This window comes from Micromys minutus (genome assembly GCF_963924665.1).
Source record: "Micromys minutus genome assembly, chromosome: 10".
Taxonomy (NCBI): domain Eukaryota; kingdom Metazoa; phylum Chordata; class Mammalia; order Rodentia; family Muridae; genus Micromys; species Micromys minutus.
Genome location: NC_137979.1, coordinates 27025636 through 27044848, shown reverse-complemented (window position 1 = coordinate 27044848; position 19213 = coordinate 27025636). Strand labels below are relative to the sequence as shown.

Below are 19213 nucleotides of genomic sequence, written 5' to 3'. Positions count from 1 at the left end.
GATCCCCAGCCACACTGTTTGAGGCTGGTCTGTGGAGTGGAGCTGTGAGGATCCATTTCTTAGGCTCTACTTTATTCCCTCACTGCTAGCCAACCTTCTGTGCATCCTGAGTATGATCTAGTCCAGCTGCCGTCTCCTGAACTGCCACACTGCAGCCTGGAGCGCAGCTGCCAAAAGATTTTCTCACTGACCGGAGGAAGAGTGGAATCTTTCTCTCTCTCTTTCTGTAAAATAACATGTGGAGTGGGTTTAACACTCCAGGTGTTGCTTATAAGAACTGTCAGTTCATTAGGCAGACTTCTTCCAATTCCTCTTTCTCGGCAGCCAGTTCTCCCCAGATGCACCCCAGCGAATATCGACCGTGCCTCCAGAGTCTTATGTTTATATCATAGGAAAACCATAGGTTTGGGAGCATAGCAGTTGGAAGGCCATTCCTGTTTGTCTGAGTATTCTGGAGCTCTCGCAAAATGAGATCCATGTGACTAAAGTAAACATGGCAGTGCTCACCAACTGACTCAGCATGAGCCCTGCATTCAGTTTCTCAGAGTTTCTTCTAGGATTTTTTTCAAACCTTTGTATGGTGATTATTTCTGTCTGATTTCATCATTGTTTGCTGCTGGATAACTAGTCCGTCTTGGACTCTGTCTAGCATAATGTGGGGGTTGCAAGCCTGGAAAAAGCATAGGCATTGTCACCAGGTGCTCCATCTAGTAGGTGGAGGCAGGAGATGTGAGCAGAATGTGCAGATTTGTGGTATGAGCAAGGGGAAATTGGGACCATAGGAGAAAAGCAGAATCCAACAGTCAGCATGCGAGAAACCAGAGGCGGATAGGACATGGTCCAATTCTCTTGAAGGAATTTGTGATGAGGAAGCTGCCCAAACAGTACCGCACTGGAAGCTGCAGTTTTTAAAGTTAGTAAAGTCAGTTTGTCAAAATTGCCAATCTCTTTTGCTGCCTTAGGAAGTTACAGAGCGCTCTGGACTCAGGCAAAGCTGTCTTCAAGTTCATGCTGTGCTGGGAGAAAACTCAAAATAACCAATAAAATAAATAGATGTATTTCATAAATAGTGAGGGAAGTGGGGAGTGGGCTTCCAGGAGCCCAGGGCTGGTTCTGAAGTCAGAGAAGGAGGCTCCTTGATAAGGTAGATGGAACCTAGTGACTGGTCACATCATTGTCCTGGGAGGCCAAAGCTCTGGGATGTCCTCAGCATATAAGGCTGCGTAATTAATAAGTTGCCATATTTTCCTGTCAATACCTTGGACACTTTGTCTGTGAGGTTTGTACTGCTCCGGTGCAAACACCCTCCACCCCAGCTTGGAGCCGGTTCAACTTAACTGAGTATGCACTGCTTTCTGGTGGTGTCCAGCCCTCCCTCGCTCCAACCTTTCTAGTTAGAATACTCCTTGAACTACTGTCTACCCAGAAAACACAGCCTTTTCAAGAGTGAGCTCCAATATCTATCTTCCCGTTAAATAGCTGAACCCTGTCTTAGTGTTTTTAACCCTGTCTCAATTAGAGTTTCTTTTGCTATGATAGAGCACCATGACCAAAAGCAATATGGGGAGGAAAGGCTTACAGATCTTAGGTCTTACTCCATCACTGAGGGGAGTCAGTGCAGAAACCCGGATTCAAGTTGACAAACTAACCAAAACAAATCCCAGAGTTCATGTCACCCCTTAAAGTGTTCAAATTAAGAGAATTTAGTAAACATGTGGGACCACAGGACCACTAGGACTGTCTCATTCTAGAGTATCCTTATGACCCTAGAAGGAAGCCCCCACCTCGTCAGTGGCCACCCCAACACACACACACACACACACACACACACACACACACCTTTCAGCAGCTGTCCCAGCATTCCCTGTTCCCTGACAGCTATTAGTCTACATTCTGTGTATATAGATCACCTATCCTGCTGGACTTCTTACACCTTACAGTATTTCCAGAGTTTGTTCGTAGTGTGCCATGTGTCAGTACTGCACATTCCGGATTTTTCTGTGTTTTTGTGAATTTTATTTGGTTTTGTCTTTGTTTTTAGATAGAGTCTTGTTGTGAAGTGCTGGCTGACCTGGAACTTACTATGTAAATCAGATGGCTCTCCAACACACAAGAGATCCACCTGCCTCTGCCTCCCAAGTACTATGATTAAAGATGTGCACTGCTACACCTGGGCACATTCTATTTCTAAAACCGTGTTAGGGGTTGGATCCAGGACCTTGCTCATACTAAGCATGTGCTGTGCCATTAAACTACCCACCCAGCCTCTAGTTCATTCCTTGAATGGCTGAGTGATACTCTGTTGTTTCCAGCTGGTGGGAACAGTGCTGTGAACATCTGTGTGAGTGTGTGTTCTCAGTTGTCTTCAGTGCACACCCAGGAGAGGAACTGCTGGATCTCATGGTAACTTCCATGTACAGTTCTAGGCACTATTTCATGGTTTTCCATATCTGCCATTTGACATTCCCACCAGCACAGTAGAAGCATCTAAACTTTCCACATTTTCACCAATACTTACTGTGTATGTATTAAAAGTGTGACCATCTATACAGGTATGAGGACATGTCTGTCTCCTTGTGGACTCACTGCTGTTCTAAGCTAGACTAAGATAAAGTGCCAGTAGGCATCTCTTGACATGCTTGTTGGCAGTCTGCCTGTCCTCCAAAGAAATGTTGGCTGAACCCTTACCATCTGGGTGTTGTAAACTTGACTTTCTATTGTCGAGTTGTAAACAGTCATCATCGTCTCTTCCTCCTTCTGTGTGTGTGTGTGTGTGTGTGTGTTGCTTTTTAGACTGTCTTGCTATGTAGCTTAGGCTGGTCTCAACCTTTCTGTGCTGCTGCCTCAGTCTCCTGGGCAATGGAGGTTCTTGTGGAGCCGGTAGCAGTTGTGTTGTGCTCGCTCCCATGCTGTGCATTGACTTGTTATTTCCTACATGATGTCTTCTTGTATTGCCGAAGTCTAACTGATGAGCTTTGTTCTTACTCTTGTTCTCCCGGTGCTGTAACCAGAATAGATTACCCAGGATGAATCAACTCCTTGGTGTTTTTCAGAAATTTTTATAGGTTCAGCTCTTACATGAAAGTCTTTAATCCACTTAGAATTAATTTTGTTTATGGTGTGAGGTGAGAATTCACCGCATCTATTTGAATGTAGATATCCAGCTCTCCTACCCTGAGTGCTAAAAGGGCAATTTCCCCTTATTGGATGATCTTAATACTTTTGTCAAAATCAGGAGAGGGGCTGGAATAGTGGCCCAGCAGCTAAAAGCACTTACTGATCTTGTAGAGGACCTGAGTTCAGTTTTTAGCACCCTACTAGTGTTCACAACCTCCTGTAACTCTCTCTGGGCACCAGGCACACACTTAGTACATATACATACATTCGAGTAGCACACTCATACGCATACAGTAAGTGCATCTTTTTTAAAAAGAGAAGAAAAGGGTAAGGAAAGAAAGAAAGGGAGGGAGGGAGGGAGGGAGAGAAAGGGGATGGGATAGTGGTGGAGAAGAGAGGAGAAAGCAGCTTAGCACACATGCATAGGTTTTCTCAGACTCAGCTAGGCTGTCCTCGGGCCAGTGCTGCCCTGTTTGTGTTCTGAACACACTGTAGCAATCTTTGCAGTCAGTTGCTGTAGGTCCTCTATCTTCATTCTACCTTGACATTGCTTTAGTCATCTGAGACCTTACCATGACACCATTTCTTATCTTAGCCAGAGCATTTGTTTTTCCTCCCTTAAGATACACCAGTGCCTATACTACCACTCAATTACAAATTAATTTTCAATCCTTATCTTCCTCTTAATCTTTGAATATCTTGAGGTCCATGTCTTGTCTCTTGTTGGATGTTATGGCATAGGGCAGGCCTTGCTTTATAGCAGCACCAAAATGACCATGAAGGCAAAGAAGCTATGAAGACCAAAGAATGATGGAGAAATAAAGATGCTACTGGGCAGACTGAGCTGTGTGGCTCAGTAGGCTATACATCTCTGTGGAAGTGACAGGTCACAGGACCCCTGGTCCCTCCAGCTGAGAATGAGGCCTGAGTTCTACCCCAAAGCTTAAATAGCTGATTCTCCTCAATGCAGGATGTTGAGAATGGTCAGAATTAGGAACACGTTTTCACTCTGGTGGTGTGTGCAGGAGCTCTGCTTCTGGGTAGAAGAGAAATTACAGAGTGACCAGACTAGCAGAAAACAGAAAGTCATGCATGCCCATAATCCCAGCACTACAAAGGCTGAGGCAGGCATTGAGTTCCAGGCCAGCCTGCCTATCTAATGAGACTCTCAAAAATAGACAAATAAATAGAAGGTGGGTGGATGGATAGGAGAAATAACTTACATATAAGCAGTGAGCATGTGCCTGGCTCTGATGTATCTTTGATTAGGAGCACCCCAGGTATTCATATTCACCTTTTAGATCCATACCCAGCTGTTCACAGTGATAACTATCTGATAAGGCAGGGTGAGCAGCCAAACCAAGTATTCTAGTCTGCCTGTGTGTTCTCTCCTGAAAATGGAGGTACTGGCCTGGCCTGCTTATCATCTGTTTGGTTTATACCAAAGCACATTTTATCTTTTAGATATAAATTCCACAGATTCTTAGGAATCAGTATATCCAATTATGGCCTTACAACAAAGATTGAGATATAAATATGTCATTAAAAGGACACCCTCTTTATTGTTTTTTTTTTTTTTTTTTTTTTTGGTTGGTTGGTTTATGTATGCATGAGGGTGTGCATGCATACATGCATGTTTTAAAAACTGATCACAGGGTTGAAAGAATTTAAATTTCTATCCAAGGCCAAGCACTTAGCTTTTTCCATTAATAGTAATTTTAGAAAAATGCAGGGGGAATGAAACAAATTAGATTTTTCTCTAGTCTAACATGTAATTCTTGTTAGGTTTCAGGATTGTGTACATGTACTGATTTAGGAAACTATATCACCATCCCCCAAAGACAGTCTTGAAGCAGGGAGCACAGGCTTCGAATCTGCTCCCATTCTCCTCATTAAAATGTTTATGGTGGTGGGGGAAGGGGATAACATTTGAAATGTCAGTACAACGAATATTCAATTAAACATATGTTTAAAATGTATATGGTGTCAGTGGGCCTCAGAGCCCTCCAAGAGCACTTTTCACATCTAATCAAGATGCAGCTTTATCTTTATGAAATATATTCCTATTTTATTATGATACAGGCAAGTCACCCCCATTAATATTAGAAAATACAGATTTTGTTTGTTTGTTTGTTTGCTTATTTGCTTTGAAACAAGGTTTCTCTGTGTAGCCCTGGCCTAGAACTTTCTATCTAGACCAGGCTGGCCTCCAACTCACAGAAATCTACCTGTCTCTGCTTCCCAAGGGCTCCACCGTACCTGGCACTTACTTTCATTTATTTTGATTGTGTGTGTTTGTGTGTGCACACATGTGAGTGTGGTGCACGTGCAGGCCGGAGGCATTGGATCTCTTTAGAACTAGGGTGTCAGGCAGTTGTGAGCTGCCCATCCTGAGTGCTGGTAACTGGCAGAGGTCCTCAGGAATGAAGAACAGCACATGCTCGTAACCGCCAAGCCACTCTCCAGTCCCCAGATATTTAAAAAGAAGACAGTAATTATCTGAAATTTCAATAATCAGATTTTTTCCTTTTTATGCTGAAATGTTTTTAAACAAATAGCAAGATGTCCCAGCAGGTAAAGGTTATTGCTGCCAAACCTGAGGACTGAAGTTTCACACTTGGACTTACATAGTAGAAAGTGAAAATTCATTCCTGCAAGTTGTCCTCCAACCTCTATACATGTGCCATGACACACTCAAACACTCACACATACACAATAAGCAAACAAATAGGTAGTGGCATGTACCTTTAATCCCAGCACTTTGGAGACAGGAGTGGGTGGATCTCTGTGAGTTCCAGGCCAGCTTGCTCTACATAGTGTGTTCCAAACCAGCAAGGGCTACATACTCTGTTTCAGTTCTGTAGAAGGGTTGGGGAAACAGCTGAGTGATCCAGTGGTTGCCTAGCAGGCATGAGACCCTGAGTTCTAGTACTAATAGTACCAAAACCCATGTAAAGGTCTAGACAGCCATCCCTCACATGTGCTGTGGTTGCACCACTTGGGAGGTTTGTGCCAACACTTGGAGGTGGAAGCAGGAAGATCAGGAATGCAGGATCAGGGTCATCCTCAGCTCCATAGAGAGCTCAAAGCCTGAGCTATATGAGCCCTTGCCTGGAGAGAGAGAGAGAGAAAGAGAGAGAGAGAGAGAGAGAGAGAGAGAGAGAGAGAGAGAGAGAGAGAGAGAGAGAGAGAGAGAGAGAGACCCCCTCCCTGTTGGTGGGATATATGCATTGAGTTGCATATCCTTAAAGCCTTTTGTGCTTCACTTTCTATCCTAGATCATCTTGTCTTCTCCTGGGAGTGTTCTCTGAGGACAGTAGCCATGAGGCATCAGTTCTTCCTGCACACCCTCACCTCTCCAGCCACCTGCATGTCCACACCCATAGCCCAGAAGTTGATTTTACTGAGCCTAAGTCCCCCAGCTACCCTCAGGTGCATTGAGGATAAGCCTTTTAAGACGTAACATGGTAAAGTGGAAAGATGGTGGCTTTGGGGTGGGACAAGCCAGCATACAGGGCTCAAACCTGTCAGCTAGGTTAGGTCTCACTAGACAGGTCACCCCTTCCTGAAGTTCATCTTCCCACTTATGAAGCACAGCAATACCATCATAAACAGTGAGTTCATGTGACAGTGTTGATCACAGTGCTGAGAGCATAGTAGGTAATCATAAAAAGTCTAACCTTTGTGTTTCCTAACCAAGGCTTGCTCCAGTGCTAGGCATGCAGAAGACTCATATTAATAATGCAGAGGCTTATAGAAGTGAATGATCCAGACACAACTTCCCGTGTGTGTGTGTGTGTGTGTGTGTGTGTGTGTGTGTGTGAAGTCCAGGGCTTGGCACCCTCAGCTCAGAAGCCCAGACCCCATGCATTAGACCTCAGCTGCCAGAGCCCAAACATCTGTGACTGTTCTCTATTTCTCTATATCTCTCTAACTTGAGCCCAGGGGATTCAGGTTTTCAGGTTGTCGGGCTGCTTTCAGAGTCTCTTGCAGACAAGGAAAGGTGGGGTTTGCAGTGAGCTCTCTGTGCGAATGTGGGGATTTAGCTTGCCTTGGAAAGTAGACAGCAAAAGCAGAATTCCACAGATAGGCTGGGCTCCACAACGTCACCTCTGATTAGACACAAGTTCTGGGTACTTTGGTCGCTGTGTACTTCATTTTCCTGCCTGCTCTTTCTGTCAACACTGCATCGGATGTACAAGTTTTTATGAGCTATTTCTTGTTATTTATATAGTACCAGATGGTATTTAATCCCAGTCCACTCCACCCCCAAAACAAAAGAAAAACTCTAGGTGGAAAGGGGTAACTCTTAAATGCTCAAGGCTGGAATTTATCTGGAAGTGCCGGAGTTTTACCTTTTGCTGTGCCTATACTAGTACCAGTATCATAGTAGTTCAGGCCTTTAATCCCAACACTTAGAAGACAGGCAGATCTCTAAGTTCTAGGCCAACTAAGGCTACATAGTAAGAACTTGTCTCCAAAAATAAATTAATAACAACCTAATCCTGTAGTCATTTAAGGTAGCTAAGAACATGAGCCAACTGGAGTGGTGTCTGGACACAAGCACTGCTACCTGTATTTTGTACATTTGTTTTAAGTAATAGAAACGGGCTGGTGGCTGAGTATGATGGTGCATACTAGTAACCCCAGCACTTGGGAGGCTAAGGCAGAAGGATACCATAAATTCAAAGCCAGCCTGGGCTATCCAGTGAAGAGCCGACCAGGCAGGGCTACATAGTAAGACCCTGTCTAAAAGCACCAAAAGATACGAGCTTAGGAAGCAAAGGCAGGGATTGAAGTTCAAATGTAGAGCACAGAGGCCATGGGTTCCATTCTCAACACAAAAAAGAAAAATCCGGACTAGGGAGATAATTCAGTTGACGAGGTGACTGTCATGCACCTAATTCCAAGCTCTCAAGTAAAAAGCCATGGGTTGTGTGGCACCAGGGAAGTAGAGACAGGCAGATCCTTGGAACTTGAGAGACCCTGTCTCAAACAAAGTAGACTGTGAGAAACAAGTACCCAAGGTTGACCTCTGGCCTTCACTTACACATTTACACACATGTGCACATGCATACACACACACACACACACACACACACAGAGAGAGAGAGAGAGAGAGAGAGAGAGAGAGAGAGAGAGAGAGAGAGATGTCCGTTTTCATTGTTTGCCAGTACTTTAAATTATTTTCTTCATTAACTGATTGAAGTTTAAAATCATGAGTTAAGCTAGTGCCTCTTTCAGGTTGGCCGTACCTGGCAAAAACTTAAAGCAGGGGGATCTTTTTACATATACAATGCATGCAGACATCGGTGATGTCCATACAGCTAAGTAGCAAGAACATAAAGCATTATAGCCACAGTCTGCCTTGCGTCAGAATTGCTTTATAACCGGTGACAGAGCATGTCACACTTCCTGCCATGCCCATCTGCTGTGAGTGAGGAGCTGTCATGTTTAAGTGATTGTTTATAAACTGCATTGAGATCATGAACTAGCCAGTGCTGCCAACTTGGAAGGCACTAGCCATTTATTTCTTGATTGGCAGTGGGACACGAACCTCTGCCAGTTCCCTGTTTTTTGCCCTTGCCCAGATCACCATGTTCCAAGCCTTGCTGCAGAGCTAGGGAGAGGAAGGCGAAGGGTGGATCTAACACCTGTCAGTTTGGACCTCACCCTGTGAGTTCACTGGGCATCATTGTTTGAAGGATCAGATCTTTAAAATGAGCTAGAAGAAATGCTTCTCAAATAAGGTAACAGATAATGAGGAAAACATTACACATAGCCTGAGTGCTCACTGTACAGGCAGCTACTGTTGGAGCTTTAACTGTTTCTCCATTGTTTCTACTTTTTCCCTGTTAATTTTTTTTTCTTTTACTGCCACACAAGCCTGTAGTTCAGGTACGGGGAGGCTGAAGTGGGTAGAGCTCTCAAGCTCAGAAGTCATGAGATCAGCCTGGACACCACAGTGTGGTTCTGTCCCAATCAATCAATGAGCAGATCCATAAATATAATTTCCTTTTACCTTAATTTTCTTCAAATAAAATTGCCTCTTTTTTAGAGATTTTTTTTAAAAATGTATTTACTTTGTATATATGTATGTGCAAGTGTGCCATGGTACATGTGTGGAAGTTTTTCTCTTTCCACCACTTGGGTCCCAGGTATCAGACTCAGGACAACAGCATTGGCAGCAAGTGCCTTTACTTGCTGAGGCATCTTGCTGATCCAAAATTTCCATTTTCTGTCTGGGCCCTGTGTTGGTTTATGTGAGTTTTATTTCTTTGTTTTATTGGAGACAGAATGTTGAATAGAGGTCCCAGCTGGCCTCAAGTTTACAAACCTCCTTCAGCCTACAAATGCTGGAGCTCACAGGCGTGCACCACCACACCCCATTTCAAAACCTGCTTTGAAGCTTTGCAAGAGGCTTTTCTTGCCTCTGTAAAATGAAAGTAGGGACAGGGGGTAGAGAGATGGCTCAGAGATTAAGAGAACCCATTGCTCTTGCAGAGAACCAGAGAAGTGTTTTCTTGTCAGAGAGACATCAAGGCCTTAGGGCTGCTGACCTTCAGTCTGATTAGAGCCTAAGGGCTGTGTTTGGCTTAAGAGTTTGAACAGGTAACCTTGTTTAGTTTTGAACTCAGCAGGGCTCCTCCAGGGTGAGGGGTGAGTACCTGTCAGGTGACACAAGCTGGGAGCCCCCATCCCTCCTCTGTACCTACAAAAGACAGTCGCTACACTGTAAATTCTTCTGCCTTCCAGGGCATTTTCCCGATTCTTCCATGAGTGTACAAGTTTGAGCTCCATTTTGTCTGTTTTGGGGGTTTTGTTTGTTATTGTTTTGTTTGAGACAGGGTCTTTCTATATAGCCCAAATAGTTTCTATAGGAACTAGCTATATAGACCTGGCTGGTCTCCAATTCATAGAAACTCCCCTGCTTCTGCCTCCCAAGTGCTCAGATTAAAGGTACATACCACCACACTCAGCATCATGTTTATCCTTAACCAGTCGAAGATCACATCAGCCCCGATGAGAAAATACAGTGTACTTTGGGGGGAGGGCCTGGGGGAAGTTGTTTTGTAGCTAAATGTAGTGGCTCACCCCTCTCATCCTAGCACTTAGGTGGCTGAAACAGGAAAATTGCTATAAGTTTAAGGCTAACCTGGGCTATATAGTAAGTTCCAAGCCAGCTTGGACTACAAAGCAAGATCCTGTCTCAAGAAACCAATAAATAACAATAATAAAATCCCAGACTCCTCCCAGTTTCCTTGAAAAGGGGTCTGTAAGTGAATTCTCTTCTAGCTTGTTCTGTTCACCACATTTAGTCTGTCCGCTAAATCTCCCAAGCTGCCCAGCCGCCTGCAAGTAAACATCCCTTCCTGCTCCTACTCTTCAGTCCCTGGCGCTGCTGTTCCTCTATGGCAGTGGCTCTCATCCTTCCTAATGCTGTGACATTTTAATACAGTTCCGCATGCTGTGGGGATCCCACAGCCATAAAGTTATTTTTGTTGCTTCTTTATAACTGTAATTGTAACTGTTAAATATCTGATATGCAGGATATCTGACATGAGCCCTGTGAAAAGGGGTCTGTGGGCTTAGACATTCTCATTGCTCTGTTAGTGTGTGGTGAGCACCCTTTACATGATGTCTGCTTATGTGGGGAGACTGCATTAATGGCAACTATGGAGGAGGAATGGAGCCTGCACTCCATGCCACTGGTGAGGTGGCATGCTTATTTTTACTCAAGAGCAGCCTCTGTGTCAGATGATGGCAATCCCTGTGATAGAGTAGTGACCTAATTTCCATCCCTAACTCCCCTTCCCCTTGACAGGTAACACTGTTCCCCTGCAGAGGCTCTCAGCTTGACTCTGTCCCGTCTCTTTCAGATGCCGTGGCAGAACGTGGAGCATGTTGGTGACCAGAGCCCTTATGTCACCTCTGTTATTCTTCATATTAAACAGAACGTCCCCATCATCCGTGACAACCTGGCTTCCACACGGAAATACTTTACACAGTTCTGCATTAAATTTGCAAAGTAAGTCCTGAGTTGTTCTGCTTTCTTGAAGTGCTTTCTGTTTCCGTCTCCCAGGAGAACCAAGCAGCAGCACAGAGATGCCCATGTACCCCTTTGTCCATTACCACATCCCTCACAAGCAGCACTGATTGGGTGTGAGCCTGTGTTTAACCCCAGGGTCACTCTCTAGCCGTATCTCTCTGAGTTGGAAGAGCCTGTTAATGGTTCTGGTGTCAGACTCAATAAAGTTACTTTTCTGCTGTACTTAGCCTCCCAGCAGGCTCACAAATCCAGGTGTCCCATCTTCTAGTGGGGCTCACTCTGGGACCTCTAGGAAAACTAATATTCTTCTGTACCCCAAAGGGCTATAATGGTAAAAGCAAATGGACCAGTTCAGGTCATGTGCATGCTTCTAGTAGCAGTCATCAGCCATGGCAGAGCCAGCAGAAATGACTTGGAGTATCTTGTTCTGAATTTTGTCCATGAAACTACTCCTTGCCCAGGCTTTTGTTTTTCAGTAAGTTTATGTGTGTGTTTTGTGTCTGACTGGACTATAAGCTGCTCAAGGGTTGGGCCCTATCAGTTGTACTTTTGAGCCTTTACTTCCTCCCCCTTTTACCACAGGACTTATTGTGGCCAGAAATCATCTATGTCTGAATATCCTTATGTCCAGGGAATGTACTAGAAATTGGGACCAGGAGCAAGCACCGAGTTGCCTGCCTTCCTGTCATGTCCTCATGTGTGGCTATTTCAGCCTTGAATTTTGAAGCAAGGAAGTAGTTTGGTTGTTTGCCAGTTAGCATCTGGCTCCGGCACTGATTCCCGAGAGGCCAGGCAGTGATGGGGGCCAGTGTCTCCTCTGACCAATGATCAGATGCATAGTTTGGCAAGTTGCTCCAGGAAGGTCAGTGCTGTCCAAGCTACTGTATTTGGAGTGTTTTCGTCCAGGTCCCAACTGGTGACTCAGGATTCTGAGTTTCTCTTTGCTCCACATCTCTCCTGGTTTGTATTCAATTAGATTTTCTTCATCTGACATAAATAAACCCCCAAGGAACAACAATGACAGAGTAGCTGTAGAGTTAACTTTAATTTCAACCTCATCAGGAAGGCTTGGGCCGACTCCCCAGAGAGCATTTATGTTTTCAGGCCACAGATGGACCAGGAGCTGACATTCCCTTCTCTCTCTGGATGCTCATTAATGTGTACTAAAAGCATTGCTGATAAATCACATGTGACGTCCCCTGTAACCACTGCTACAAGTGTCTCTGTAAAAATTTACTGTGATTCAAAATCTCCATTGTAGGCACCCAGGGGTCCGATTAAGCTAAGGTTAAAATGAATGAGGAGTTCATTGCTCAGCCCATCCAAGTGTCAACTTCACATTCTCTCATCGCCTTTTAATTTAGTACTAAACTCATCTGAGTGACCTGGGAATAGGGTGCCCATCACCCACATCTGGAAAAGTTTAACCAAGGACCTAGAAAGTATTGAGCTTTAACTCGGTACCCTCCCATCTTTATAAAATCTCTCAGTCCAGAGCAGTAGCCACCACTTCCATCCTGGTGGCCTTTGGCAATAACATATCAATTTGCTGGAATTTCTTCTCCAAAGACTTGTGCCTGAATTATCTCCATGTTTCCCCAGCCTGCCCACTATGAACTAGTCAGAGCAAGTTCATGGGCCAGCCACAGCAGACCCTAGTGTGAGGTAGCTTCCATTACAAGCTGTACAGGCATGTACCAAATTCAGCCTCCCATTATTCATTTGGCTCAGGTTAAGTTCTAAGAACCCCGTCCAGACAGTCTCTTGTTCACACTTCCTCTAGACCCACACCTGAATCTGACCGCTGGACTTCAGGTCCTTTTCCCATTGCCTCCTTTCCTGCTCCACAATTGTTGGTCCATCTGAGGCTATATTGGCTCCAGTAGCAGCCTTTCCTAATGACTTACCAAGGTTACTCCTGGTTGAAACTAGTTTGGCTCATAAATGACTTCTCTCACCCACTAATCTAGTATGCCTCTATGAGAGTCTCCCAGAATTCTTTAGCACTCAGTGATTACAGTGTGCAGGAAGAGATGTGGTGAGAGTAAAGTGAAGTACACACCATGGACCCAGCATGCAAGAGGGGGAAACAGGTAGCAGCCAGCCACTGTGGAAACCTTGCCCCTTTTTGTGCTTCCTCTGTGGGTCTGGAACCAGGGCACCTCCTGATCAGCTCACTCTGGGGCTTGCCTTGTTATGCACATGACTGTCTTCACAGCTTTGAACTATATCAGCTCCATGAGCACCTTCTTGACTCAGGCCTTGAAACTTTTTCAAAAACCTTTTCTGACTTGCTGGGTTTTCCCTCTCCCTTATCCTAAACAGCATTATCAGACCTAGATCTAGGTTGTCCCTTAGTGCTCAGCAGATTTCTAGAAAATCCTGTGACTGTTGTTTCTTGGTAAGAGAATTGCTGCCTCAGCAATTATTTCTTGGCTTTGCTGTAAGACACCCTAACTGCCCACGTAGTTCACTCTTGCCACTATTAGGGCATTTCAGCTACTGGGACTCAAATGGACTTAAATGGCAACGTGGATTTTTACTGTATTGGTTTTTGGTTTTATTTTATTTTGGTTTATTTATTTATTTATTTTTTTTTTTTTTTGAGACATAATTGTAGTATATAGTTCTTCATGTTCTAGAACTTACTATGTAGACCAGGCTGACCTTGAACTTCCTAGAGATCTGCCTGTCTCTCCTGAGTGTTGGGATTAAAGGTGTGTGCTACCACACCTGGTACAAAATGGATTTAAATTTTTTCATATAACCTCAAATCTAGAGAAAGTTAGGGCAGACTTGAGAGTGGTCGGTTTGGGCTGGAAAGTTGGCTTAGTAGTTAGGAGCACGGGCTGCTCCTTCAGAGCCCCAAGTTCAGTTCTCATTACTCACGTGGAACAGCTCACAAGAGCCTGGAACTCCAGCTCCAAGGGTCTGAGTGTCCCCGTCCAGCCTCCATGGCACACTCGCACACACTCGTGCACACACACAGGCATATACACTAAGTTAAAACATATTTTTTTAAAGACAGAGAATGTGATTGCTTTAGGGTTTCAGCGGTTTCATTAAGTCCTGGTATAGTCTGATGTCTTTGAGACTGGATAGAATAGCAGGCATAGGTGTGTTGTGTGTTGGCAGTGTCCTAGCCAACAAGTGGGCATCTCACACCAGCCTTGCTGGGAGGTGCTTCCCTCCAGGTGTTAGACTGGCATGGAGTGAGTCCCTTTCTCGGGACCTAAAACAGCCACCGTGGAACTGGCTGAAGCTCAGTAGAGCTGCCCTCTATAGGTCTGGAGTGTGGCTCGGTGGTACTTACTTGCCTGGCATGTGCCAGTTCCTGGGTTCCATCCCCAGCACCACAAACAAAAATAATTTACCCTTTTAGTTTAAGATGGGATGAGCTTTTCCACTGAATATCAAGGCTATTCTTCCCTAAACAAAAACTGGAGCTAAAATTAGAAGAAAAGATAGGCAGTGAATGGTGGTGTGGGGGACGTGAATGTCCACCTTGATTTTTGGTTTTCTCATGTAAGGGAGTAGAGCCTTAAAATATAATGCAGCTCCTTACTATAAAGAGAATATGCCTAACTTGTCACTTTTTATCCACAGTTCGTTCATTCCCAAATTCATCACCCACCTCTTCAAGTGTAAGCCAATCAGCATGGTAGGAGCAGAGCAGGTAAGACAAACTTTGTATGGGACCTTCGCCTTCAGCCTGTGTTGTAGCTCCAACACATATTCTCAAGTACATATTCTGAAGACACCAAGACTGGTTTCCCTGATGTACGGAGCTATGGTCACCTGGCAGCTCCTTTTGCTTTTTTATTTTGTCTTTTGAGATAGGTTCTCATATTGTAGCCCAGACAGGTCTCAGATCAATTAGATAAGCACATCCTCATTAAGTGTACGGAACAAGTGTACAAAACAAGGTTGGGGAACTGTCTTAGGGAACATGAGGAGTGAAGACTTCAGGTTTCTCTGAGGGCTGCAGCTGGAGGGATAAGAGGTAGTGTCCTCAGTACGTCAGAGGCCCTGGATGTGGCTGGGCAGAGGCCACGTGAGAAATCAAGCCGGGAGATCCTGAACTCACCTCCCCAGGAAACTCCTTGATGGGCTCCTTTCTCCCCATCTGAATTCTCTGCTGAAGCTGGATGGCACACACCTGTAATCCCAGCAAGTAGGCTAAGACACTGATTTTGAATTTAGGCCAATGTACACTATATTGTAAGACCGTCTTAAAGAAACAAAAAGACTTTATTAATGTTACCTGAACACTGATGAACTGAGTTCTATACTACAACAAAGTCACCTGTGTTTGCCTCCTACCTGTTCACACTATCTGGAATTTGGGCATTTTGAGTTCAGAGAGTACACTGAGTGATTTTAAAAATAAAAATAGGAATTAAGGATATTGTTCTGTGATAAACACTGACCAGAAGCAACTTGAAGAAGAAATGGTTTATTTCCGTACAAGTCACAGTTCATCATTGGGGGGGGGGGCTGAGATAGGAACTAAAGCAGAGGCCATGGAGGAAGCTGCTTACTGGCTTGCTCTCCATGGCTTGCTCACTTTGATCTCTTTCTTTCAGAACCCAGGACCACCAGGCTAGGAATGGCACAACCCACAATGGTCTTAGTCTGGGCCCTCTGGCCCAATCATTAATCCAGAAAGTTCCCCCAGACATGCTCACAGGCCAGTCTGATGGAGGCAATGCCTCAGATAAGGTTCCCTCAACTCGGGTAACTCTGGTTTGTGACAAGTTGACAGCTAATTACCACACCATTCAGGGTGTGGATCTGAGTTTGAGTCCTATAAAAATCACCCACATAAAAATTCAATATTTAAGATCACTTCCTACTTTTGCTGAAAACCTGGATTCTAGTTTAAAACCCACTCTGGGTGATTCACAGCACCTGTGCCTCCAGTTCCAGGGATCTGATGCCCTCTCTGTCCTCCACAGACACTGCACACACACGGCATGCAAAACAGACACCGATACACAAACATAGATAAATGCAAACATAAAAAACAAGAGTGGTGGTATGTGCCAGCCATGGGGAAGTGGAAACTAGAGGATTCCTGGCTTTGCTGGCTAGTCAGTCTGTCTGAAGACCCTATCTCAGGAACAAAGGTGGAAGGTAATTGAGGAAGACACCCAGTGTTTACTTTGGCCTGCACACACACACACACACACACACACACACACACACACACACACACACACACACCAATGCAGGCCCATTTAAATCAAGAACAACTCATGTTCAACTCTATCTGTGAACACTTAGGCTACACGTTAGAAGACTGTGTAATTCACTTTCATAGCTGCTGCCCTGTACCAAACAAAGCAATGAGACAGAGGCTCAACTCTTTCCCAGCTCATTGTTCTGTCCTTGTGGCTCCTTGGCCATGTTGACAGCCCCTCCCCCCTCCCCCCCCTTCCCTGGATAAGGAAGATTGCTAATTAAGCATATACTGGAGTATCTTGTAGTCACTCATGAAGTGTCAAAGGCAGATAGCGACATCTGTGAACAGCAGGGTCTCTTGAATCTAAGTGCAGTGTGATTTTGTCCCCTCTGTTAGTGAGTGCGGGACACTGAGCACTCAGGCTCTGAGCTCTGGGGTGACATGATCAAAGGTGGACTCTGTGCCTTCAAACGCTGCGTCTGTTTGTGCGTAGATGCTTTTTCTGAAATAGGAGTGCTTGGGACCAACCTCATGAAGTACTGTGAGGGTTAAACAAATCAGAGCACACACCAGTAATTCCAGCCCTTGGGGAAGCTGAGGTAGATAGGGGGATTGTAAATTTGAGGCCAACCTAGGCTATACAGCTAGATCTTATCTCAGAATAAAATAAAACAAAGTTAGTAAAATTAAAACCAGTGCCCATAAGTAAGTTGCATTAAACACCAGCCCTGCTCACTGTAAACTCCCGAAGACCCGGACATGACCTTGTTTCTGTCTCATTGCTCGTCTGCCCTAATACATATCCACATGCAGCCTGCATGAAGACTTCTAGTCAGAGCTTGCCCTCGGCTGTCTGCCTGACCAGCTCTAGCCTGAGTCAAAACTGTTGTCTTGGAAAACTCCCTGGGAGGTTGTACGGCTCAGACAGCAGCTGGGCCTGACTGCAGCCGTCAGTCTGAAGTCCCGACCCTGGCATGTCCGGAGCACAGCTCTCATTCTCTCCATCGGAAGTGGCAGAGCGGTGCCCTTACACGCCAGCTCCAGTTTCCTTAGTGACTTGACCAGGCACTCTCTGTTCGCCTCATTACAGGGTGCCGTCTGAGAGCATATGGGGTGATTAAGATCTGTGTCTGGGAGCAGCCGTAGAGTTCTCAGTTACATTTCTGTCTGCAGACTTGACCAAGCCCCTGGAATCCAAAGCTGACTCATGGGAACAGTTCTGTGTTTTCGTAGCCTTGCTCAGGCCTCTTGAGACTGGTGTAGTGCCTAACAGCCATGGGAGTTTTGATGTTGTCACATAAGTCCTATATCATTACTGTTTTCCTCAAATTTTCTCTTTTATAAAACACTGACAGCTGGAGGAAGGTTGGGGCTCACCTGCCATGGCAGCATATCCAGGAAGCAGAAGTAGGAGGGTTGTAAATTCAAGGCCAGTGTGTAATATGACCCTGTCTCAAAACAGCACAGAACAGAATATGAGCAGAATCACATCAGACTCTGGGATGCTATCTAAGGAACAGGATGTTTGGCCAGTGTTCATATCTGCTTTTAGATGTCAGTGAGAAGCCCAACTTCTGTAGCTAAGGCTCATTTTTCATACCCCATGCAAAGACAATGAGTAGTAAGAGGTGGCTATACACACACCCACCTGTAGAGACTCTGAGGAGGAATCCAGGGCAGTGTGGCCCTTCAGTGGTTCCCATGTGCAATTCAGGTTATCTGGGTAAGGTTAGCTCTGGCTTCTGAACTCTGAAATCCAAGCCATGATATAGCTAGAGGTCTGTTCACTTAAGCGGTAGAGTCCAAGGAATCAAGAAGTTAATAAAGGAGCTAGAGACATGGTCCAGCAGGTAAGAGCAGCTGTTAATCTTACAGAGGATTTGAGCGGGTAGGCCACCTCACCTCACTCATACATCCTCTCTATCTCTTTCTCTCTCTCACACACAAATAAATAGTATAATAAAATCACTCTTTGAAAGAAAGTTAATAAAGAGATGCTTGTGGGTAGAAACACATCTGACACACTCTGCCCTGTGCGTGGCCTTGACCCAAGCTTTAAGTAAAGCTGTAGAATTCAATGCTGCAGCTGTGCCTCCTCTTCCAAAAGGCAAGTGCTAGATGCTGAGTTGAGGTTAGGTTTGAATACAGGGGTGAGAAATAAAAAAGGAGCCCTTGCTGCTCCTTAGTCTCGCCTTGATTAGTACATACAGTGAGTTATTTATCTTCCGGCCCCAGAGTCCTCTTAAGCAGTTACAAGGGCATGTGGAATTGAACCGTTCCTGTATTGTAATGCTCCTTGCTGGTTTGTGATTTCCAGAGGACCTTGTGGGATTTGCAGGGTCATTAATTAGTCTTACAACAGAGGTCATCTATGACTGAACACAGCAGAAATAAAATCCATTTGTCTAAGCTTACCCTAGAGAAAACAGCACAGTGTGGTGTTGGAAAAGACACAGTCCGGCCCTCGCTCTGCTGTTGATGACCCCCTTGTTCCCACATCTCGCCTGTCTGCTCCTGCTCACTGTCCTACTTCATAAAAACACTGAAGCAGGCGCTCTCCAGGGCCTCCTAGACCTCCACTGCTCTAAAACCTCCAGTTTCTAGAGGTACTTTTCCTTTCGTGTGTTCTTTATTTATTTGGTTTGGTTTTGATACAGTGCCCTACTTTGTAACCCATAGTTACAAATAAGTGCCTCCAAATAAATCCACAAACCTCCTGCCTCAGTCTGCTGAAGTATGGAATGATCCATGCCCAGTTTGCTTTGTGTTACCCTATACAGCATATCGAGGGATGGGACTACGGCTCAGTGATAAAGTGCATGCATGGTGTATATAAGATCCTGGGTTCAATTCATAGCACC

At 44.9% G+C, this 19213-nt stretch overlaps 1 protein-coding gene across 1 annotated transcript in view; it reads left to right on the top strand.

Moving 5' to 3' along the window:
- The window catches only part of VPS53 (VPS53 subunit of GARP complex), a 126348-nt gene that overhangs the window by 96138 nt on the left and 10997 nt on the right, over positions 1-19213 (top strand). The window contains exons 18-19 of the mRNA XM_080923813.1: positions 10998-11146; positions 14774-14843. Coding sequence (XP_080779939.1) covers positions 10998-11146; positions 14774-14843 — 219 coding nt within the window. The remainder of the gene's footprint in view (positions 1-10997; positions 11147-14773; positions 14844-19213) is intronic.